The sequence below is a fragment of the Saccopteryx leptura genome, chromosome 2 (genome assembly GCF_036850995.1).
Source record: "Saccopteryx leptura isolate mSacLep1 chromosome 2, mSacLep1_pri_phased_curated, whole genome shotgun sequence".
Classification (NCBI taxonomy): Eukaryota; Metazoa; Chordata; class Mammalia; order Chiroptera; family Emballonuridae; genus Saccopteryx; species Saccopteryx leptura.
In genome coordinates, this window is record NC_089504.1 from 1,402,084 (window position 1) to 1,426,979 (window position 24,896).

General features: G+C 58.5%; 1 protein-coding gene across 1 annotated transcript; it reads right to left on the reverse strand.

The window, feature by feature from the left end:
• On the reverse strand, positions 1–21,511 carry UBAC1 (UBA domain containing 1). Its single transcript, XM_066366677.1, has 10 exons — positions 21,204–21,511; positions 16,297–16,417; positions 15,359–15,432; positions 12,765–12,872; positions 11,237–11,339; positions 10,810–10,918; positions 9,914–10,145; positions 7,683–7,769; positions 6,613–6,751; positions 1–567 (listed from the first exon to the last, which is right to left on the reverse strand). Exons 1-10 carry the CDS (start codon positions 21,339–21,341, stop codon positions 452–454), a joined length of 1,227 nt encoding a protein of 408 aa, XP_066222774.1. The 5' UTR covers positions 21,342–21,511; the 3' UTR covers positions 1–451.
• Positions 21,512–24,896: the final 3,385 nt, after the last annotated feature.

The window sequence follows — 24,896 nt, forward strand, 5'->3', positions numbered from 1 at the left end:
GACAGGAAAGGGGTTTATTCTGGAAGCAGAGTTGTCTCTGAGTCCTCTATCTGAGTGTGCTTGAGGTGGACGCTGTGGACTGCAGCATGCCCTCCGCCCAACAGCAGGTGACTCTACAAGCAGCGCCTATGTCCGTTCAAGTAGCATCGCAAGAGCCCAGAGAACCCCTGGGGGGGGCGACCCTCCCCACACACCACCTGTTTGTAAACACTGGTGAGGCTGGGCCGTGGCGCACCGTGGCACAGGAGAGTCTAAGCAGTAAGACTGAAGCAGGACAATCGGGGCCGGGCTAACGGGTGGGCTCCAGGCTGGGTCCCCTCCCGCCTGGCCCCTGTCCCCTCCTCAGCCCAGCGGAGCCGGGTGTCTTCATGCTGGCTGAGAATTGAGAGGGCCCATCCAGGACGTCCCCCTCCCGGCTGGCCGCCGGGGCAGTGGAGAGTGCAGGTGCCGCCTATGTGCGGTTCAGGGTCTGGAAGATTCTGGAGATCTGCAGCATGACCGGCCCCGTCTCTGGGTCATTCATCCACTGGGTGCTGTTCAGTGGGTTCTCGAGCATGTCTTCAAACGCTGGAGGGAGAACAGAGCAGGTGCCTGAGCAACGGCACCCCCGTGCACCTGCACAGATCACACACACGCACGTGCACACGCACACGTGTATGCACACGCTTGCGGAAAGAAATCTGGCAACAGCTATCGGGAATCTTAAAAACAGTCAGGGCAGCCCTGGCTGGCTTGCTCGGCTGGTTACTGGTCAGAGCGCCACCCTCATATGCAAAGGCTGACAGTCTGATTCTGGGTCAGGACACATACAGAAGCAAATCAGTGTTTCTGTCTCTGTCCCTTCCTTTCTCTCTAAAGTCAACTAATAAATTTAAAAAAAGAAAAAGAAAAGCCAGGCCAGCCCCAGCAGGGTGGCTCAGTGGGTAAAATGTCGACCTGACATGCCAGAGGTCACCGGTTCGACCTCCTGTCAGGACATGTACAAGAAACCACCAATGAGCACACAACTAAATGGAACTACTAAACGAAACAACGAATGGCCGCTTCTCTCTCCCCCCCCCTTCCCTGAACAATGAAAAATAAAAAGCAGGGCCTGTGACTTCATCATTCCACTTCCAATCCCGCCTGACAAAGTAATGAGATGAGGAAAAGCCTAACATATAAAGATATTGTCACAAATACATCTAATAGGAAAACTCAAATTGTTCTTAAGAACACGACTTTAAGGACAAAGCACACAGCCTGGCCTGTGGTGGTGCAGTGGATAGAGTGTCGACCTGGAATGCTGAGGTTGCTGGTTTGAAACCCCAAGGCACCTACAAGAAGCAATCAGTGAATTACTAAAGTGAAGCAACTATGATCTCGTTTCCTCGTTCTCTCTCTCTAAAATCAATAAAACCTTTAAAAAAACAGCACATTAGGCCCTGGCCAGTTGGCTCAGCGGTAGAGCGTCGGCCTGGCGTGCGGGGGACCCGGGTTCGATTCCCGGCCAGGGCACATGGGAGAGGCGCCCATTTGCTTCTCCACCCACCCCCCTCCTTCCTCTCTGTCTCTCTCTTCCCCTCCCGCAGCCAAGGCTCCATTGGAGCAAAGATGGCCCGGGTGCTGGGGATGGCTCCTTGGCCTCTGCCCCAGGCGCTAGAGTGGCTCTGGTCGTGGCAGAGCGACGCCCCGGAGGGGCAGAGCATCGCCCCCTGATGGGCAGAGCGTCGCCCCCTGGTGGGCAGAGCGTCGCCCCTAGTGGGTGTGCCGGGTGGATCCCAGTCGGGCGCATGCGGGAATCTGTCTGACTGTCTCTCTCTGTTTCCAGCTTCAGAAAAATACAAAAAAACCCCCAGCACATTAAAAATGTAACTGGGCAGCTCTTTAAAATGAAAACTCTGGTTTTCTGAACTTGTTTTCCCAAAAACCACCCATGGCAGCGCTGGCTAACAGGAGGGCTGGTCTCCCAGATGCCGTCGCTCAGCACACGCCCCACCGCCCAGGGCCCAGGGCCCCTGTTCACGGGCCCCACGGGAGGCATGTCCTCAAGGAGTTCCCAGCTGGTCAGGGTCTCATGGGACCGCGGCCCCTTCTGCTCATGACCTGAGAACCCTCCCGGCCTGAGAACAATCAGCCGGGTCCTCCTGATTAAAGCCCCCCCTGGAAACCGGTTGAAAGTATCAGCTAGCTAGAGGACCTAGAGAGACAGCGTGGCACCAGGAAAGTGCTGTATAAAGAGTGGCAACAGCGCGGACACTGCGAGGTGAGAGGCCAGCTCCGGACTCGGCCGGAACGAGCCCCACTTGCTCCAGCAACAGCAGAAGAGGCCCAGGAAGGGAGAGAGCTGAGCAGAAAGACAGAACAGATCAACATGAAAAACCACAGGGGTGGCCTTCGCCCGAGGAAGGGCTTCCTCTGCGTGCCGCACGTTGTGGATTTCAAGAACGCGTCGCACACAGTCAAGAGTGCAAATCTAGAGTCTGCACCTGTGACAGAGGAGAAACATTCATTCACACAGTAGGCCCGGGAAACAGAGGCAGGTGTGACCGAGAAGTGCCAGTGGTCACCCTGGAGGGTCCTCTGTGCCCTCTCCCCTCTGACCACCGCCTGGGCTCTGCCCACAGCCTCTTCGGAAGGCTTGTCCTTGGGCACTCTGCCACGGAGGTTGTGACAGCTGTCGGTCTGTTTTAACTCTGAAGACGTGTTTGGCCCCTTGAGGAAGTCCCCTTCCCGGCAGGGTGGCCGCTGGGTTTCGAGTGCCCTTTCCCGGCAGGGTGGCCGCTGGGTTCTGAGTCCTGACTGCGCGTCACCGTGACGGCTCTTCCAGCCAAGGCTGTCCCCTTGTGGTCTCCGTGTCAGTGGACCTGTCCAAGGCTGTCCCCTTGTGGGCTCCGTGTCAGTGGACCTGTCCAAGGCTGTCCCCTTGTGGGCTCCGTGTCAGTGGACCTGAGCCCCTCTTCACAGTGGCCAGCACAGACGTACTCGACTTGCTGTGACAAGGACAGCAGGACATGCCGTGTGGCACGGGGACAGAATGCTGTGGGGGTCATCAGAGCACACGATGCTCGCACCCACTGCAAACTCCTGCTTTCAGAGCGGTGAGGACCGGAGGAGAGGCACCAACGTGCTGGGAACAGAAGCATCGTGAGCACTGGGCTGTGCTGCCCCTGAACACAGGCCACACGGACCTCGGGACCCGGCAGGGCAGAGGCTATGTCTCCTTGCGGCCTCGTTCTTTCCTGCATTTCCAAATTTCCTATTGTGAATATTTCACTTCATTTAAAATTATAATGGTCACTTTAACAAGGTATCAGACGAGTCTGGACAGGAGCTGGAGGGAACTGTGTGACCGCAGAGACACCGGGCGCCGGGCGGGACCTCAGAGCAGACCCTCTCACTGGGGGTTCCGAGACCACAGGGGGTGTGGGCGGGGGGGGGTGACAGCCACGGGCCTGGAAGGCCCTGCTGTGCCACCACAGGTGACAAAGCCCTGGCTCAGGTCCACTGACGCAGAGCCCCACAAAGTGATAGCCTCGGATGGGAAGCGCAGTAACAAGACTCAAAACGCAGCAGCCACACTGCCGGGAAAGGGAACTTCCTCAAGGGACCAAACACGTCTTCAGAGTTAAAACAGACCGACAGCTGTCACAACCGCCGTGGCAGAGCGCCCAAGGACAAGCCTTCCGAAGAGGCTGTGGGCAGAGCCCAGGCGGTGGTCAGAGAGGAGAGGGCACGGAGGACCCGCCAGTGGGACCAGGGCAGGAAGTGCACTCAGCAGCAGACACACGCTGAGTGCAGCCTTTGTCTACAAAGAAAGAGGCCCTGGCCTCACTGCCTGCCCCGGGGACACACACACCGTCCTGACCCGGGGACACACACACCGTCCTGCCCCTGGGACACACGCACCGTCCTGCCCCTGGGACACACGCACCGTCCTGACCCGGGGACACACACACCGTCCTGACCCGGGGACACACACACCGTCCTGCCCCTGGGACACACGCACCGTCCTGACCCGGGGACACACACACCGTCCTGACCCGGGGACACACACACCGTCCTGCCCCTGGGACACACGCACCGTCCTGACCTTGGGACACACGCCCCGTCCTGCCCCGGGGACACACGCCCCGTCCTGCCCCGGGGACACACGCCCCGTCCTGCCCCTGGGACACACGCACCGTCCTGCCCCTGGGACACACGCACCGTCCTGCCCCTGGGACACACGCACCGTCCTGCCCCTGGGACACACGCACCGTCCTGCCCCTGGGACACACGCACCGTCCTGACCCGGGGACACACGCACCGTCCTGCCCCGGGGACACACGCACCGTCCTGCCCCTGGGACACACGCACCGTCCTGACCTTGGGACACACGCACCGTCCTGCCCCTGGGACACACGCCCCGTCCTGCCCCGGGGACACACGCACCGTCCTGCCCCTGGGACACACGCACCGTCCTGCCCCTGGGACACACGCACCGTCCTGACCTTGGGACACACGCACCGTCCTGCCCCTGGGACACACGCCCCGTCCTGCCCCGGGGACACACGCACCGTCCTGACCTTGGGACACACGCACCGTCCTGCCCCTGGGACACACGCACCGTCCTGACCCGGGGACACACGCACCGTCCTGCCCCTGGGACACACGCACCGTCCTGCCCCTGGGACACACGCACCGTCCTGACCTTGGGACACACGCACCGTCCTGCCCCTGGGACACACGCACCGTCCTGACCCGGGGACACACGCACCGTCCTGACCCGGGGACACACGCACCGTCCTGCCCCGGGGACACACGCACCGTCCTGCCCCGGGGACACACGCACCGTCCTGCCCCTGGGACACACGCACCGTCCTGCCCCGGGGACACACGCACCGTCCTGCCCCGGGGACACACGCACCGTCCTGACCCTGGGACACACGCACCGTCCTGCCCCGGGGACACACGCACCGTCCTGCCCCTGGGACACACGCACCGTCCTGCCCCGGGGACACACGCACCGTCTTGACCCTGGGACACACACACCGTCCTGCTCCTGGGACACACGCACCGTCCTGCCCCTGGGACGGCAGGGTTTCACTGCAGGGTCCGTGTGATAAACAAGACACAGGACTTCCGCCCACTGAGTTGAGAGGTCAGAGGCTGGCACCGTACTCACAGTGCGGACACGGGGAAGGAGCCGCGTGCAGCCCGCACGAGGGGGAGGGGCTCACTGAAGGAGGGAGGACGACAGCCTGGTGGAGGAGAGGCTGCAAGACGAGCCGAAGGCCTTCCAGAGCTGAGGTCCTGGGAGCTCTGAAGCCCGGAGAGATGGTAGAGACACACACCCCTGCGCCTGCCAAGCAGCGTGTGCCCTCACCCACGTGCCAGGGCTGCCGCCTGACAGAGGCAGGGCTCTGAGCACCTCCTCTCCCCTCCCAGAACACAGGCCGCACAGACCTGCCTGGCCCTGCAGCCCTGCTCGAAGCGACCCGCGTGTGTGCCCAGGGGCGGGCGTGAGGGCCACCAAGCCCCAGTGAGTGTGAGGGAGCAGCGTGAGCGCCCCGGCCAGTGGCACAGCGCGGCCAGGGCGCAGCTGCTCGGGGAGGCCTTCCCGGCACACTGGAGGACGGCAAACGGTCACAGGGCTTGCCAGACGGGGGACACTCGGGATCTGGGCACTGCGGAGAGAGGACGGTCAGGGCACCCAGAAGCTCTGGAGGGCCTGGAATGGTCCTGGCTTTTTAAAGTAGTTCCATTTGTACACCAATGGTAGGTGCATGCTTGTAAGTTTTACTATTATTCCTTCAAGTTATCAAAACTATATATACATTATATACTTCTGTACGTATATTTTGCAAGCAAAAAAATGCCAAAGTGGCCCTGGCCGGCTGGCTCAGAGCATCGGCCTGGCATGCAGGAGTCCTGGGTTCGATTCCCGGCCAGGGCGCACAGGAGAAGCGCCCATCTGCTTCTCCACCCCTCCCCCTCTCCTTCCTCTCTGTCTCTCTCTTCCCCTCCTGCAGCCGAGGCTCCATTGAAGCAAAGATGGCCCGGGCGCTGGGGATGGCTCTGTGGCCTCTGCCCCAGGCGCTAGAGTGGCTCTGGTCGCAACAGAGCGACGCCCCAAGATGGGCAGAGCATCGCCCCCTGGTGGGCATGCCGGGTGGATCTCAGTCGGGCGCATGCGGGAGTCTGACTGCCTCTCTGTTTCCAACTTCAGAAAAAATACAAAAAAAAAAAAAAAAATGCCAAAGTCCCTGTCAGGAAATGCCGACTCAAAAAAGCCTCCAGTGACGGGTGTGGCCCGTGGGGTGTGGCCGCAGGGTGTGGCCAGCCCCGTTACCTGCTAACCCCTCTATCTGGTTTTTCAGAGCGCATGGATTCCTGCGCAGGAGCCCGCCCTTCGCCAGCAGACACATACCCAAGAATCATAATCTTTGCCAGCAGAACCTGACTTCCAGCCCTGCAGGGACTCGGGCAGGAGCCCCGCGGAGGAGACTCAAGGGCACAGAGTCGGCTCGGCTGGCAGGCAGCAGGCGTGCGCCAGCGCCTATCGCTCTGGGACAGCACTCTCCCGGCAGCCCGCCCCGCCTCCCCTCGCCCCGCCCCGCCCCGCCCCCAGCAGGAAGCAGGCGCACGTACCCAGTAGTGTCTTGGGGTTGGTGAGGCCCAGCTGCACGATGGGGTTATCCAGGATGGCTTGGAAGAGGGGGCTGTCGGGGTCGATGCCCTTGTCCAGCTCCTCTGGAGACGGCTTCCGGTCCCCCAGCAGCCACTCACACTGCAAGGCACGAACAGGCGCCGTCAGCTGCTCTGGACCTGCCACCACCACCTAATGCAGCGCCGCGCTACCGGGAGCGACCTCTACATGACGGCAAGCCGGCAGACAGGCTGCGCGACAGGACAGGCCCGCTGAGGAAGCAAATGCCCCCTGGCTTCCCAGTCTGTGGCTCCGCTGCAGCTGCCCGGTCACTGCACCCCCGGGATGCCCGCGCAGCTGCCCAGAGTGCTGGGAGTCTGGGAAGTAAAAAACACATGGGATGCAGCCCTGGCGCAAGAGGGCCATGCAGCTCACCAGTGAGTCCACACAGGTCTGAAGCAAAGCCACTCGCTCTGATTCGTGTGACCGCCAGCTCGTCACCCAGAAGGGACGTCGCCGGCCCTCCACTGAGCACAGCCCCCAGGTAGTGCCAACAGCAGCCGGTGTGTGTGGTCACAGAACAGGACTCGACCTCAGAACTCGTCTGATGCAGCAATTCTTAAATTGTGTGCCGCAGAAAGTGCTAAAACGTGCAGTATTTAACTGGGGGGCACTGACCTCTTTTCCCTTAGATTGTCAAATGAAAAATGGTGACAGACAACACAGTAATAGCCATCCAGTGTGAAGGAATCAAAACTATATCTTTTTTATCAGATCAGCAAAAAGGTATCTATCCTGTCACGCCGTAGAATTTTAGTAATTAGTTTACGTGTGCCATGAGACGAGGAGGCTGATCATCGCTGGTCACACTCAGAGAACATGCACTTTTTTAGGAAGGCAGAGCCCTGAATCCCCTCAGTATTTCAAAAGTTTTATACAACTTGAACCCTCTACCCTGTGTTATGCTTCAAAAGCAATACCACAGCCACCTGTGCGTCACCCTCAGAGACGGCCACCCACCACGGGGTGGGGACGGCGTGGCAGTCCAGGCGGCGGCCTGCTTGGTACTCACGGCGGCATTCTGCTGGTTGTTGTTCACTTTCAGGGCGTCTATGACCTCCTTCTCGTCAAACCCCATCTCCATCAGGGAAATGACAGCCTGGAGGAGAAGCACAGGCCCCCTGACGCCGGCTGGGACCCGGCAGCCAGCCCGCTCCCCAGGGGGACCTATCTGTCTCCTCACGGGCGTCAGGACCGCGCAGGGACTACAGCCAGGGAGGTGCAGGGCGTCTGCCCCGGGCAAGACAAGACCAGCGAGGCCGGGGCAGGGACGCTGCTCACCATGGGGCCGGAGGCAGCCAGACGCCTTCCCGTCCCCGAGGTCGTGGGGACAGACCCTCTCCACGGCCTGCACAGCTCACCCAGGGCCTGCCGTCCAGCAGGGGCAATACTAGTGACAGGTCACGTGAGCAAACCCAACGTTGGTGCAGACAAAACGGCACAGTAACTTGTGGAAAATAGGGGATTTCTTCACGTTTTTCCTGTTTTTTTTGTTTTTTTTTCTGAAGCTGAAAACGGGGAGGCAGTCAGACAGACTCCCGCATGCACCCGACCAGGATCCACCTGGCACGCCCACCAGGGGGCGATGCTCTGCCCATCTGGGGTGTCGCTCTGTTGCGACCAGAGCCACTCTAGCACCTGAGGCAGAGGCCACAGAGCCATCCCCAGCGCCCGGGCCATCTTTGCTCCAATGGAGCCTTGGCTGCAGGAGGGGAAGAGAGAGACAGAGAGGAAGGAGAGGGGGAGGGGTGGAGAAACAGATGGGCGCTTCTCCTGTGTGCCCTGGCCGGGAATCGAACCCAGGACTCCTGCATGCCGGGCCGACGCTCCACCACTGAGCCAGCGGCCAGGGCCACATCTTTCCTGTCTTTAAACTCACATACGCGGCACCTTGAGATACGAACAGACCAACATACGAATTTTTTTAAGATACGAGCTGCGACTCGGTCCGTATTTTTGTTCAAGATCTGAGCAAAATTCCAAGATACGAGTCATGATTCAGGAAGTTGCCGCTAGTTGGCGCACGGGTCCAGTATCGGCAATTTGATACGAGTTGACTGACTTACGAGGTCAGTTACAAAAAGAATGAAATTTGTATCTCAAGGTACCACTGTATTTTAAAAGATTTATTGATTTTAGACAGAGGGAAAGAGAGAAAGGTGGGAGGAGGAGCAGGAAGCATCAACTCGTAGTTGCTTTTCGTATGTGCCTTGACCGGGCAAGCCCAGGGTTTTAAAACAGCGACCTCTACATTCCAGGTTGGTGCTCTATCCACTGCGTTGACACAGGTCATGCCATGTTTTATTTTATTTTATTAGTGAGTGGGGGGGCAGACAGGTACAGACAGACAGGAAGAGAGAAAGAGAGAGAGAAGAGAAGCATCAACTTGCAGTTGCTGCTCCTTAGTTCATTAATTGCTTTCTCTGAGATCAGATGAGTTCGGGCACACTCAGGGTGGTATGGCCATAGACCATTGATTACTTTCTCGTACGTGCCTTGACCAGGGGGCTCCAGCTGAGCTAGTGGGAGGGAAGAGGAGCTGGACACAGCACGTGCCTCTGCAGGGGAGAGGCCACCCCAGAGCAGGGGTCAGATCACACTGTGATCCAGGGGCCCCGCCCGGAAGATCTGTATGAAGGTGGCCCCTGAACAAGCGGGCCATGCGGGACTCCCACAGAAACACAAGCCACAGGCGGACTGCAGTGGAGTCTCACACAGGGCTGCTCCCAGCAAGGCTGAACTCGAGGACAGGAGCTGACACCCACCGTGTGAGAGGAGCCAGGCTTCAGGGGCACAGTGCCCGGGGAGAACAGAAGCCTCAGAAAAAAGCAGGGTCGGGAACAACAGGAGGAGCACAAGAGTGTTAGAAATGGGGTGACAGCAAGAGCTGCCACGCACAGCCGGACGGGTCCTGGACCTCAGGGCCGTCCTGCAGCAGACCCCGCGCCCGCCCCCCACGAGGCAGTCCCACGCAGTGTGGGGTCCCGGCCTCGCCCATCAACCCCCACGGCTCTCGGGCACTTGTAACACAACAAGAATCTACGGGGCCTTCAGACGTGTGACTAACTGCTCAGAGCAAACTAAGCCGCCTGGATTCGAGCGAGGAACCCCCAGGCCTGACCCAGCTTTACCTTCTCCAGAGCTGGCCGGCTCAGCTCAGGGTCAGTGACGTGGCCCGGGCACTGCAGCCGCCGTGGGGAAACAGCGGGCCTACCTGGCAGGACCCACGCCCGTGACACGTACCCGAGAGTCGGCCCGGAACTCCCTTTTCCTCCGGATCTTCTTGAAGATCTCCGTCAGCTCGTCTCTGGCCTCCTCGTCACCTTCGCTGGAGCCAGCAGCCGCCTCAGCAGAAGCCTCGGCAGAAGCCTCGGCGCCCCCCACGTCCACCGAGGGCTGACCGGGAAGCGGTGTGTCTATGGTGGGGTCGTCCGCGTGCTCAATCAGCCACTCCATGGCCTGAGGCACTGACATGCTGAAAGGTAACGAGAGATGTTCCAGCACCCCCGAGGGCCTTTTATTCCCGACACCCCCAGAAAAGCCCCTGCAGTTTTAATGGCTTCTCTAGCATGAGCGGCTGACCCCTGCACATGGCTGCATATGACACTCTGGCCCTTGCCCCAAACTTCCCCAAGGCTAGGGCCAGAACACAGAAACTCACTTCCTCACAAAGGGAACTGACAGCAAGGGACACGTGAGAGTTCGGGACCAACGCAAAACAGAACGTGGCCGTTGCCCACCTTCGGCCGACAGGTGGTCGTTGGTCTGAACGTCGTCATAGAGACGAGTAACTAACACAGGAGGCTGTTACGAGAACATGCACCCACCTCGGGCGTCAGCACCCCTGCTACGAACGGGCTTCACTCCGAGTCTCGCAGAGCAGCGGCCTGCAAGAATGTGCACAGCCAGCACTCCATCCCGCCCCAGCCAGAGCGAGCCGATCTGTGTCCTGGACACTGAGCTGCCTGGTCCGGTTACGGCCGGGACTTGAGTTACAAGCATCCCTTTAAGATTACTGACACACCACAAACTGCTCGGCAAGGGGACGTGGGGTGGAGGGACGTGACTGCGGTGGTGGGGAGAGGGACCCAGGAGCCCAGCCCCAGGGCCTGCACCAGGGCAGGAGGCGGCCGACGTACTGGTTCAGCCGCAGTGCCTTCACGGCCCTGGTCTCGGGGAAGCCCATCTCCGTGAGCTGCCGCAGGGCTGTCTCATCCACGCGCTCCTCCTCGTCCTCGTCCAGCATCGCTGCGGGGGAGACAAGGGCTGCTGAGGCCCCCACAGGGCCCCCCCCCTGCACGGTGCTTCCCAGGCCCCTGGCAGCTCTGGGCCTCGTCTGAGCACCAAACGCTTGTGGTGACCGCTGAACCCCAGAAACTCTGAGGCACGGCCGTCAGCTCTCACTGGCACAAACAGGAAGCAGGGTAACAGCTCGCTCGCTGCATCAACTGAACGCAGAGACACACAGCCTGGACTGTTCCGGGTTAGGGCCGTGGAAGATGGACACCCAGACGCGGTGAGCGCGGGGGGCGGGGTCCTGCCACTCCCAGGCTCACGCACGCGTACCGTTGGCCTTCGTGAATAACTCCACAGCGCCGGGACTCAGGGCTAACAGCTTCTGGGCCACCTCGATGAGGGACAGCAGGATCTTCCGGAGCTCCGTCTGGAACTGCAGGGAAGCAGAAAGGGCCTCACGTCACAAATGCCCAGTAAGGCCACTGGCACTTGCAGCCACACCCCCCTTTCGGCCCCAAATCTGCGAGTCCAATTGTGCTGCTCTTCACTCAGGGACGTCAGGAGCGACTGAGGATGACGCAGGTGAGAGGGGGTGAGAGGGGGTGAGAGGGGGCGAGAGGGGGCGAGAGGGCACAAACACACTGCTCAGGAAAGGAGGGGAAGGGGCGTGGGCACAGGGCTGGTGACACAGAACACGGGGACATCCCTCAGCCTGGCTGAGGAGGCGAACAGCTGAAGACGACAGGCTGACCACGGGCTCCAGACAGTCTCTCCCTCTCGCTGGCTGCAGGGTGATCAATACAAGCACTGTCCCTGCAGCCAGTCCAGCTTCTTGACATGGGAGGGGAGCCTGCTGGGGACAAAGTCAGAACAGCCCTGGACTGGCCCCGTACCGTGCACGAGACTGGGAGTCAGCTGCCCGTCGCACCACCAGCCTCGGCCACCGTGGGAGACACCACGCAAGCAGACGTACAGGCCAGAGTTCAGGGCCTGGTCTACACGCAGCTCTCTGGAGAGACCCCGAGAGAGGCCTGCTGCTCCCCCTGAGCGTCCGTGGCTCTCAGACTAGGCGGGCGCCCCCTCTCTGGCAGGCACGGCGCTGAGCACTGGCGGGTCCCTGGGGCACGGGAACCTCTGCTCCACACTGACAACCCTGCACAGCTGGGCAGCCGAGACCCTGTCAGGCCTCCACCCACGGTTCTGCCCAACTCAGGAGAGAACGCAGGCGTTTCCGGAAGCACCTACCCTTCCAGTCCTGCCTTCACGGTCTTTTATTTTTATATATATTATATATATTCCCCCCCCCCGAAATTGGAAATGGGGAGGCAGTCAAACAGACTCCCGCATGCACCCGACCGGGAACTACACAGCACGCCCACCAGGGGGCGATACTCTGCCCATCCGGGGTGTTGCTCTGTCGTGACCAGAGCCACTCTAGCGCCTAGGGCAGAGGCCAGGGAGCCATCCCCAGCGCCCGGGCCATCTTTGCTCCAATGGAGCCTTGGCTGCGGGAGGGGAAGAGAGAGACAGAGAGGAAGGAGAGGGGGAGGGGTGGAGAAGCAGATGGGCACCTCTCCTGTGTGCCCTGGCCGGGAATCGAACCCGGGACTCCTGCACACCAGGCCGATGCTCTACCACTGAGACAACCAGCCAGGGCCTATATTCTTTTACTTAAAAACAACTTGAGATTTAAAGTTGCAGAAAGGACAGGGTTCCAGCACCTCTTCCACCCAGCCTCCCCAGTGCCTGTGAGAACCTCTGCCCCATCCCCTCTGGGGACAGCCCCACACAGTGCCGGTGCCCCCACCACAGTTACGACCACAGTGCCGGCCGCAGCGGGGCCTCCGGCCACACTCACGTCTCTCATGCTGGTCTGGACCACGGCCCGGTCCATGTTGCAGGAGGGCAGGCTGGCGGTGGCTCGGACTATGGCGTCTCTGTCCGGGGCTTTCTGTTCTTGTTTCCTCTACACAGAAACGTAGCCAGAGTCAGGAGGGAACAAGGGAGCACAGACGGCAGGACCTGTCAGAGCGCTGACCCAGAACCAAGTCATTCTCTCTGGGAGCTGCGTGCACGGGGAGGGCTCTGTGTACGCCCGGAGGAACAGAAGACGTGAGCAGGACGGACCCATGTCACACAGCACAGCCCGCTCCGAGTAGAGGTGCCTCTGGCTGGGCCTGTCTTGACCACACTGGCCCTCCTGGCAGAGGGACTCAACACAGGAGCTTCTGCTGCCAGCCCTGCAGGTACAGGGGCCACGTGGCAAGGGGCACGGCCGCTCCAGAAAGAGTCCAGACCTCAGCCCACAACTGTGGGAACCACGTTCCGCCAACCACCTGGAAAAGCCCAAGTAGACCCTTCCTGGAGCCTCCAGGGAGGACCGCTGACCTGCTGACCCTGGACCTGTACTCCGGAGACCCCGAGTGGTGGCCAGTGAGCCACCCAGACTGCTGACCTAGCACCTGGGAGCCGTGCTGTTTCAGCCAGGAAGCCTGTAGCAAGGTGGGGTGCACAGACCTGGAGGACACAGCGCCCTGTGCACAGACCTGGAGGACACAGTGCCCTGGTGCACAGACCTGGAGGACACAGCGCCCCGGTGCACAGACCTGGAGGACACAGCGCCCCGGTGCACAGACCTGGAGGACACAGCACCCTGGCACTGGAGCAATTCAGGGCAGGGAGGCCCGGGCTGCACAGCAGGTCTGGACGCTCCTAGACCAGATGGACCTGCAGGGTGTGTCCGGGAAGTGGGGCTGGCAGGGCCTTGTGCCTGGGACCCCATTTTCAGAGGGGTTTACCCATTGTGGCCAAGAATTTGAAAAAAATCAGTGATAAGCTTATAGAAACCAAACAAAACAATGAGGCAACTTCTGACTCTAGGAAGAGAGGGAGTTGTGCACCCTGCTCAGGCAGTTCGCTTGTCTAGACTCTAGAGCACTGGCCCAAAGCACAGAGGTTGCTGGTTCAATCCCTGGTCAGGGCACACGCAGGAACAGATGTTCCTCTTTCTCTCTTTCCCTTCCTCTTTCTAAAATCAATAAGTAAAAAGTTGAAAAAAGTAAGTTATACAAAAACGATAATCTGAGCAGGCTTTACTCAGAGCAGGAAACAAGACTTATACAACAACACCGATGGAACACTCAACTTTTCTTCAGCCAACATCACAATCTAACACTGGTGGCGGTGGGGGGGGGGGTACCCAGATCGTCAGAAAGCCTACAGCGTGACACCGATCTTCGAACTTCCAAGAAACGAGAAACGTTCAGAAACCAGGAACAGAGATATTTAAGAAACAGCTAAAAGGCCTGAGGGGGTGCCTGCCTACAGGGTGCGAGGCTCCGGTGGGATGGAGGCCACCCACTCTCCTAGGAGAGTGACAATACTAGCCGAGTCTTGAAGGACACGTGTCAGCCCTGGCTGGTGGTACAGTGCACACAGCGTCGTCCCTGAGTGCCGAGGTCACTGGTTGGAGCCTGGTCATGTATGAGGAGCAACCAGTAGATGCACAACTAAGTGGAATAAGTTGATGCTTCTCTCTCTTTCTCTCTCTCCCTTCTCAAAAAAAATTAACTAAACGCGTGTCCTTTCAGTTAAAATTAATAAAAATTCACAAAACTAGACACTAACCTCTCACCACATTCACTCTGCGTGTCTGCGCGGGGAAAGGGGGCTACGAGCCTCTCCCCACATTCACTCTGCACGTCTGCGTGGGGAAAAGGGGGCCGTGAGGGACAGAGAGCCCGGTGGAGGCCGAGAGCAGCCGTCCAGCCAGGCAGCTCCCAGAGGCTCCCCGGAGCGGCCCCTGGGGCAGGCAGAGGCAGGCCCAGGTCTGCCTTCAGAGATGGGCTACGCCCCTGCGCTGGGGCCAGCTGGGGCCGAAGATAAGAGGGCAGCAGGAGCCCAAAGGCGCCCCTCCCTCGCCGCCTCCCGTCCCCAGACTCTGAGCAGTGCCCCGCCCACTCCGCCCAAGGCCCCGCCCCGTCGGGCCTGCCTTCTCTGGGCGACCGCTCCCCCTGGCACCTCAGAGCAGGAGTAGGAAACTTTGCACCTGAAGATCAGGAAGGAAAAGTGAAACGAATGTGGCTGCCCCTTTAAGACAGACCTGTGTGCCCCTCGCTGCCCCCGCACGCCCACTCCTTGTTCTGTGAGGCGGCTCTGGGCGACACCCTGAGCTTTCTGCCAGCACAGGCTCGGGACACGACAGGCAGACCCGACCAGAACGCCCGCGCTCCTCTCTGCTCCAGCCCTAGACAGAGCCGGGTTTCCCAGGAGTGGCCAGTGTCAGCAACCAGGACAGGCCTCGGTCGCCCAGCTGGGCCCAGACAGAAAACCCCCCATGCCCACACTGCCTGGTCTGTGAACAACTAGCATAGAGATTGCTTGTCTCTGAAAACCTTAAATGGGGGAGACTTTTACCAACAAAGATCTCCAATTCCAAACTTTGAGACTCACCTTCTCTTCTGCTGAGACATCAGCCATCTTCGGGAGTGGAGATGGAGCACGCTTTTTTATCAACAACAAGACATCTAGAAAAAAATATGTCCCCCAACCTGGTTAATGTTTTATGTCCACAAAATAGCCAATGGCCCAAGGACAGGAAGGCAGGGGCTCCCTCGGGGTGCCTCCGAAACAGGGCGTCTGTGCACGCCCCCCTTCCCTGTTCTCACGTCTGCATGCCCCTGGCTCACGTCTAGGCTCCAGGCACGGCGAGAACCCGGCTGCAGGTCACCACGGTGACCGGTGGCCCAGGAGGCCCACCCAGCCCAGCTGTGACAGCCATGCAGAAACTGGTGGAAATCCTGCATGATGTTGTGGACATCACAACAGTGGACCATTTGGAAGGCTGTGAGGCTGGAGGTGTGTTTAGCCACAGCCCACAGCAGGGGTCAGCTCCCCCTGGTTCTGAGCGTGATCATCACACTCAGTGGAGGCCTATAAACACGTCCAGTGTTTTCAAAACAGATTACGTAAGGGAATCCAGAATCAAAACTATCCTCTGAATGAGAAAGAGAATACCAAGGTTCCCTCCCCAAATGCCTCCGGACAGAAAGCAGAGACTGACTGGAGGGACGGCTGTGCAGGAAGAGGCCTTCCCGGACGCCCAGACGGCCGTCAGCACTGCCCGCAGCCTGACACGGGACCTGCCTTCTGCTCTGGACAGAACTACAAAGACAGTCCACGTCTGTCTGCTGAGCCGGACGCTGCCGTGCCTGGGCCCATGTCTGCGGTCCTCACAGATGCTCTGTTGGGCGCGCACGCTGGGCTTCAGCCCGGGCAGGAGGGCCCGGCCCTGCGCTCGCCCCAGGAGCACACTGACCGCACACTGACCGCGCGGGGCGCCTGGCCTCTGCGCTGGCCGCTCCCCCTGCCGCCCACCCGCGGGCTCTCACCATGGTCCTGGACGTTCTCTTCCAGGATGGTCTTGGTGTCGCTCAGCACCCTCTCTGAAGCAGCGTGGATTAGTTTGTGATGGGTGACGCTTTTGGGGTCTTCTAAGCTCCCAGGAGCACACTGGGAAAAAAAAATCAAACATTTTGAGATAGAAAATAAGTAACTGGTAACATTACTGATAGAAAGCCTGGCACCCCAAGCCACAGCAGGAATTTAATGGCTCTTACTACCTAAGAAATGAAGTAATAAATGAACTCAAAGAATCCCAGCCAATGACAGAAGCCAAATGAAAACGCCACAGCCGCCTGACCTGTGGTGGCGCAGTGGATAAAGCGTCAACCTGGAAATGCTGAGGTTGCCAGTTCGAAACCCTGGGCTTGCCTGGTCAAGGCACATATGGGAGGTGATGCTGCCAGCTCCTCCCCCCCTTCTCTCTCTCTGTCTCTCCTCTCTTTCTCTCCCTCTCCTCTCTAAAATGAATAAATAAAAAATTTAAAAAAAAAAAAAGAAAAAAAAGAAAACGCCACAGCCCAGTCCCCCTGACCAGCGATCTGTCCAGCAGCCCCTGAGGACTCCTGAGCTAGGGCTGCAGCTCAACAGCAAACACCCTGCTGGTAATTAGTGGCAACCCGATTTGCTTCCCTCTTGTCTGGAAAAATCTGAAGAGTAATTTAAAGATGAAAATAGCAGGTCCCTTGTGTCCTGAAACCTGAAGATCTAAGTATGGTCTGTCCTTGTTTCTCTTTCCGGCACAGGAAGGGAGCGAGAGAGACGTGGCAGGGAGAGAGGGCTGGTCCACAGGGAGCACGCTCCAGGGGACGGGCCTCTAACAGGCAGCAGAACCCAACAGCCCGGGGTCCGCTCATCCCTGGCTCCCCAAGCGACAGCCAGAGACCCCAACGCCACCAGTGCCACTGGGGCGCTCTCTGTGAGCTGAGAGTGGACACACAGGGCGTCTCACTGACCAGGGTCCTGGAAGGCAGTGGAGGGACGGGACAGGGTGGAGCCTCATCCACAGGTCTGAGCATGAGTGGGACAGAGCCAGCAGCACGTTCCTGACACACACCCTCCAGCCAGCACCCAGGTCCCTGCCGTCCCCCGTGGGACCCTGCTCACCACCCCCACGGGGCCTCCTGTAACACCGCCACGCTGTCTGCGTGACATGCGTCCACACCGTCCCCGAGTGACGGGCTTTGGCTCTGACTGCCCGGCTGTTCAGCCTTCTGTGAGGAGCGAGCAAATGCTGAGAGCCAGGCATGGAGACTGTGGAGCACGGTGTGTGGACGACATGTCCACACACGAGCGGCACCCACCTGGCCACCAGAGCCTGGGCTGAGCGGAGTGGGCACACCTGAACTCTCCAGGTAAGACCCACAGAGGTTTCCGCAGCCCAGGCCCACACCCCTCAGCTCCTACCACGGAGGGAGTGTCTCCCTGCTGCTTCCCCAGTCAGATGGTGCAAGACGCTCAGGAAACAGCCGCGCTCCACTCCCCGGGCTCTGAGCACCTGGCGGCTGCAGCCGAGGAGGGGAGCTCTGTCCAGGCTGCAGGGCAACTGCAGCAACATCTGGGAGGCGCCGCAGCCTCGGGGTCCTCACGGCAACACCCAGGATGCACCGCAGCCCTGCGGTCCTGGCGCCCTTCCCTACAGGAAGGGTCCTCGCCAGCCACCTCGGCCGTGCAGAGGCTCAGAGAGCAGCACACACAACCGCTTACCAGGAAAGAAGAAAACCTGAGCATGTGCCTCACCTCTCAGCCCTGGCATTTAAAGAACAACTAGAATTTCCAGTTACCTAACGCTGAAACAGGCCGAGGATCATGGAGGCTTCACGTCATACGTGCCCATAAAACTGGCTGGGGAGGGGCGGTCAGCCCGGAGTAAGACACACGTCCAACATCGCAACAGCAGAGACCCGCCGCCCCTTCCCTAGAACTCGACAATGGCTCTGCTCCCAGAAACACTGGGTGTGCTTCCTCTCATTCCCAAATGTGCAGGCTTGTGATTTGACAAGTTCAGAAGACAGTTGATGAGGCACAATTTTCCAAAACGATCCTCAGACTGGTTCCTGAAAAAAAACCATGCTCTGCAACACATCCCCAGCGTGCCCGGAGCAAACGTGCCCGCGTGAGTCCCCACACGACCTCCGGCAGTTTCATCTGGCCTGTTCTCGGCGGGAGCGGGAGCAAACCTGGTACAGCCACAAGGTGCCCCACCAGGCCCAGGGCTGGGGCAGGGAAGCCCGGTCACCTACTGAACCGGCTTCTCCCCTTGAACGGAGTTGGAGTTTCTCTGACGCTTCGTGTAACTGGTCATTTGAAGGTACACCCTCACGTGACCTAAGACACGCCCCCAGCCGTACTCGCAGGCACCAGTCACCTGCTGCAATGCCATGGAAGTTCACCAGACACAGAAACACCGCGGCGGTGTCACTTTCTTAAAACCATGACGCTCCTGTGAACCGCAAGGATGACTGTGAACAAGATGACTGTCTTTGTCCCTTCCTGTCCTCCCAGGTGACAGAAGCTAGAGACCACCATGGCGATGGCCCATTTGTGTACAACCAGAGGGACTGGCCACAACGGCGTTATCTTTCAGAGTGAAGAGATGAACCCTCCTTAATAAAGCAATATAGCCAGGAGAGGGGCGGGAGGAGGAAAAGGGGACACCAGCTTGCGAGCACCCGGGACCCCTGGGAGGAGGACCAGGAGCTCAGACACCCGGTCTCACTCCTGCATCAGGGTAACATTCAAGTGCACAAGGTGAGAATTCCCTTCGCTACCTAAGGCCTCTGGCAGACGGGCGGGCGAGGAGGCAGAAATACTTTCTGACGGCTCAGTTCCAGGACTCTGACTTATGTCAGCTCTTTGGGTGTGAAACTCCCCTGGGCAGGGCATTTCCTCTACACCTGGAGAGACTGCCGAGCAGAAGAAAGTCTCTCTTTACAGTTAGGATACTGCCCCAAAATCCCAAATGATACATCTCAATACTGGCTGGAATACCAAATATCAGATACAAAATAATTACCTTACCGAGATGGGCTGTCTAATTAACCCCATCTGTGGATCAATCACTTTTCATTTCCTGTTCCCCGTCATAAGATAACATTATAACAGTCATGTAAATCAGTTAGAATAAATGCCACAGGGACAGACTCCCCTGTCTGCCTGGCAGGTGGCACGCATGTCCCTGCAGTTCTGCACTGCCAATCTAGTTCCATTGTATTCCATTAAAACCACAGGTTTCTCTGGAGCCCGCTGGGAGCCTGCCGGGCCATGTGGTTGAAAAGCCACCCTCAGAAAGCTTCCTTACTGGGGGGGGGACGGGACACACAGCATCTAGGTGCTTGGCTCTCACAGTCCAGGGGCCCACGGAGCCCCCAGCCTTCTAGCCTAGGGCTGTCCAGTGGTGATTGAGAGGGTGAAACTGCACTGACTGGATCAGAGGAAAACCAAAAGAGTGGCCAAAACGTCCCCACCCCTCGGGCATGAGCCCCTCCTGGATGTGTGACTCCTCCATGGAGGCCAAGACAGAGAGCACTGTTGCTCGCGTCCCCTGACAGCAACAGAACACAAGAGCCGTCCTCACGAAAGCGACTCTTCCGAAAGCATCTCTGGGTAGTGACCACAACTGCAAGTTTACCCCTGGAGAGAATGCTTAGTATCATTTTAACAAAACACCTGTCACAAGCACCCAAGTCTCACTTGTCACACGGAATCCCCACCGGAAGGCTGAGGCCTCCTTTCACTGAGCCTCTGACAAGGAAACAAGACAACCAGCTAAGGTGTAGAGTTTCTTTACGGCAGCCAGAGCCACAGACAGATGTCACCTCACCTTACTGGGTGGAGAGGCTTACAGAGATAAAGCCACCAAGAACTGGCGCCCACATGAGCAACCGAAGGAACCAAGCGTCCAGGGAGTTATTTCCCATGAATCAACTTCAACAACGGTGGCTCCCCCGGCCTGGAGATCCTTCTCCCTGGACCGGTGACCCCTCTTCATCCACTTATAAAGGCCAGAGGAAAGCGGGGCACTATTTTAAGTGGTTCCAGCCTCAGAGGCACAGGTGGCTGGGCCAGGTCCCCAAGCCTGCGTGCCCGCTCGCCAGCCAGCACAGGAAACAGCTCCAAGGGGGCCAGCTCCGCAAGGGGGCCAGACTGGACGGGCAAGTGACCTCCCCAAAACCCGGCAGGTCCCTTCTTCCTCCCGGGCCATTCCCAGCTCTTGGGGGTGGGGGTGGGGGGCTGCTGAAAAAAGAAAAAAATCAGGAACCTCACCCCCCAACAGCAAAGAAAGCACCCACGCTGGAAAAGCAGGCGGCCCCGCTGCTCGCGGCGACGGCGCCTCTCCGAGCCTGTTTCCCGTTCGGCTCCTCCCTTCCCCGGGGTGTGTGAGTTACAGGACACGGCGGGCAGGCAGAGCGCTCGGCCCGGGGCCCGGGGTCCGGGGCGGGCAGGAGCGTCTAGAAGGTGCTGGGGGGGATCGGGGAGAGAGGTGGCAGAGAAAAGCGGCGGGAGGCGCTGCTCCAAGCCGGGCGGAGGGATGGAGGGACGGAGGGAGGAACGAAGGGACGGTGGGACGGAGGGATGGACGGAGAGACGGAGGGAGGAACGGAGGGAGGAACGGAGGGACGGACGGAGGGATGGACGGAGAGACGGAGGGAGGAACGGAGGGACGGACGGAGGGATGGACGGAGAGACGGAGGGACGGAGAGACGGAGGGAGGAACGGAGGGACGGACGGAGAGACGGAGGGAGGAACGGAGGGACGGACGGAGAGACGGAGGAATGGACGGAGAGACGGAGGGACGGAGAGACGGACGGAGGGACGGAGGGAGGAACGAAGGGACGGTGGGACGGACGGAGGAACGGACGGAGAGACGGAGGGACGGAGGGACGGACGGCCTTACGTGCTTGAGGCAGCGCTCCTTGAGCTGCTCCACGGAGGTGTCCTCGGTCGCCTCCTCCAGCCACTCGGCGCCGTCGGACGCGCAGAGGTGCAGCCGCAGCACCTTGCCCGCGAAGATCTTCTCCTCCTGCACGAACATCGCGCCGCCGCCGCCGCCGCCCGGGCCTGCGCCCGCCGCCCGGGCCCTGAAGGTCACCGGGCAGGGCGGGCGGGGCGGGGCGGGAGCCGGGGCGGGGGCGGGGCCAGGCCGCCCCCGCGCTCGCTCACTCGCTCGCTCTCAAGCCGCCGCCGCCGCCGCCGCCGCCCCGCCCCGGCTCCGTCACCCGCCCGGCCGCCTGTCACTCGCAGCCGGCTGATCTGCCGTCTCGCTCCGCCGCCGCCCAGCCGCCGGGGGCGCGCTGTCGCCGCTGCGCCGGAAGTGCGTCAGAGCGCGCTCGGGCAGGCCGGGACGTGTGGTTCTCCGAGGGCCGCCTGGTTCCCGCCGCCGCCACGCCGGAAGTGCGTCAGAGTGTGCGCCCCGGAGCTTGCCGGGAGATGTAGTTCTTTTGCCGTGCCCCTTCTTCCCCGCACCTGTCTGCCCGCGCTTTGCAACTCAGAGCCGCTACTAGGCACGCGGAACCGTTGAGCTTGCTGGCTGGCCCGTTTTGAGATGGGCTGTAAGTGTAACATACACACCAGATCGCTGAGAGTTAGCAGGAAAAAAAAAAGTAAAATAACATTTTTTATATTGACTACATGTCGAAATAATAGTTTGGGGGTATTGGGTTAAGTAAAATATACTGAAACTAATGTCACCTGTTTTTTTACACTTTGTCAAGGGCTAGCTCCTAGAAAATTTTAAATTGTATATGTGGCTGCTACTGTGTGTTTGGGGGGAGGCCCTGCTCTTGAGCAGAGTTTCTCAAAATGGGGTTCCCCAGCACTGGCCAGGTAGTTCGGTTGGTTAGAGTGTTGTCCGATATGCCAAGGTTGCAGGTTCAATCCCCAGTAAGGGCACATACAAAAATCAACCAATGAATGTGTAAATAAGTAGAACAACAAATCGATGTTTTCTCTCCTTCTCTCCCTTCTGCTCCCTCTAAAATCAATCCATAAGCCTGGCCTGTGGTGGTACAGTGGATAAAGGGTTGATCTGGAATGCTGAGGTCACCTGTTCAAAACCCCGGGCTTGCCTGGTCAAGGCACATATGAGAAGCAGTCAATGAACAACTAAGGTGCTGCAACTGTGAGTTGATGCTTCTCATCTCTCTTCCTTCCTGTCTGTCTGTCTTTCTGTCTGCCTCTCTCTCGTGCATGCATACTAAAAATAATAACAATAAAAAAAATAAATACTGCGAGAAAATATCTTTAAAAAATCAACCCATAAAAAAAAAATCAACCCATAAATAAAAAATATTTTTTAAAAAAGGTGAGTTCCCCACACAACCGGCAGCAGCAGCTGCAGCACCTGGAAATGTATGACTTACACTCAGAGCAGGCTGTGGGCACATACAGGAAAGGAAGCTACCCAGGGACTCAGCGCACTTGCTTCCTGTGGGGCAACAGATATCAGTGCTGAAGTTTGGGCCAGACCCTGATCGGGTGACTGACCCACACTCACTCATTTTATTCATTTAAAAACACTTGACTGAGCAGAGGCCCCCTGGCCAGTTGGCTCAGTAGTAGAGTGTTGGCCCAGCGTGTGGAAATCCTGGGTTCGATTCCTGGCCAGGACACATAGGAGAAGCGCCCATCTGTTTCTCCACCCCTCCCCCTCTCCTTCCTCTCTGTCTCTCTCTTCCCTTCCAGCAGCCGAGGCTCCATTGGAGCAAAGTTGGCCTGGACGCTGAGGATGGCTCCATGGCCTCTGCCTCAGGCGCTAGAGTGGCTCTGGTTGCAACAGAGCATCGCCCCAGATGGGCAGAGCATCGCCCCCTGGTGGGCATGCCGGGTGGATCCCGGTCGGGCGCATGTGGGAGTCTGTCTGACTGCCTCTCCACTTCTCACTAAAAATAAGGAAAAAAAATAATAAATTAAATAAATAAATAAATAAACTTGACTGAGCAAAGATGAATGTGACACAGGTCCTGTTCTCGGAGGCTGGCCGTCTAGACCAGCGGTTCTCAACCTGTGGGTCATGACCCCGGCGGGGGTCGAAAGACCAAAACACAGGGGTCACCTAAAGCCATCGGAAAATACATATTTATTATACAATACATTTAGAGCAGAGGGAGCACGTGGAGGAGGCCAGGAGAAGCAGCCAAGATGGCGGAGTGTTGAGTGAGAAGCCAGTTTGTACAGAGTTTGTATCTGGGATAAGGAAGGAGATGGGGAACTGAGGAGAATAAGTCTGGTGAGCTAGAAACCTTTGATTCTAGGAAACTCGGATAAGTCAGTGGCGTTGTGAGCACTGAATGTGATTGGGTTTTGGAGCCCAGTGTGTGTTTTTACTTGCCCGCCGGGTGCAAGCTAGAATTAAAGACTATGGCTCATCAGTTTTTGGCTCCATTGTTTCTTTACCGACTGTCCGAATCCAATGCGAACCTGCATGGGCCGGGCTGCTTTGATAGTGGCTCCGGCCCTGGCTTCTGGCTTTACATTAAAATAAAATATGTATTTTCTGATGGCTTTACGTGACCCCTGTGTTTTGGTCGTTCGACCCCCGCCGGGGTCGCGACCCACAGGTTGAGAACCGCTGGTCTAGATAGATGGGGAGCCCATCCCAGCACCTGTCACCTGCAGGCATTTACTCTTCACACTGGTTTGTACAGCTGTCCTCAGTTTCCCCAGATGATCATTAGGGCCACATCCAAATTCAGTTTGTTCAGTCCAGCATTTACTATACTGCTCACAAAAATTAGGGGATATTTCAATAGCTTCATGGTCAATTTGAAATATCCCCTAATTTCTGTGAGTAGTATAACTGCCGCCGTGAGTTTCAGACCCGCCACTCACTGAAAAAGTAGGCGACCAGGAGACTGTCCTGGGAATGGGGTTCTCTATGCAGGAGATAGAAGTGCTGACCATTACACAGTCTTAGGACAGAAGAGACCCTGGGCCAGCAGGGCGTGGGGTGGGGTGAGATAAATAAGAACAAAACCACAGAAGCGCTCCCAGCTTGGGTGACAGGGCACACAGCTGTGCCACCGCTGGAAGGAGGAGGAGAAGGTGAGGGTGGGAAGCATGTTGAGCCCAGCCCCGCACGTGGTTACCTGGGTGGGCGGAGGGACATCGAAGTGGACGTTGCCAGGAGGCGCTTGTCAACATAAGTCATGTCCAAAACCTGTAAGAATTCTTAGGAGTTTATTTGAGCCAAACTGGCAACTGCCAGGAAGTGAAATCTCAACGGATTTCCAGAGGAGATGCTCTGGAAAGCGGTGGTTTCACCCCTTATTTTATATCGGAACCAAAGGGGAAGACGTAAGGAGGTCACATGACATCCGTGGGCGATAGATTAGGGAGGTGGGAGAAGGCAAGGGGGGGTGTCTCTGGGATTGGCTAGAAAGTAAAACGTATAGACACAGACTTCTTTCACCTACGCGGGTAGGATAGTTAATTGTTAACAATGAACATGAACGATAATAACAAGGAGGGGACTTGTGGTTTCTGCTCTGGGCGGGTGGCTGGACCCTGAGGGGCAGGAGAAGAAGACTGCTCTCCCGTTTTAGGGGTATATTGTCAGGTATGTTATGCAAAAAGATAACAGACAGTCTCC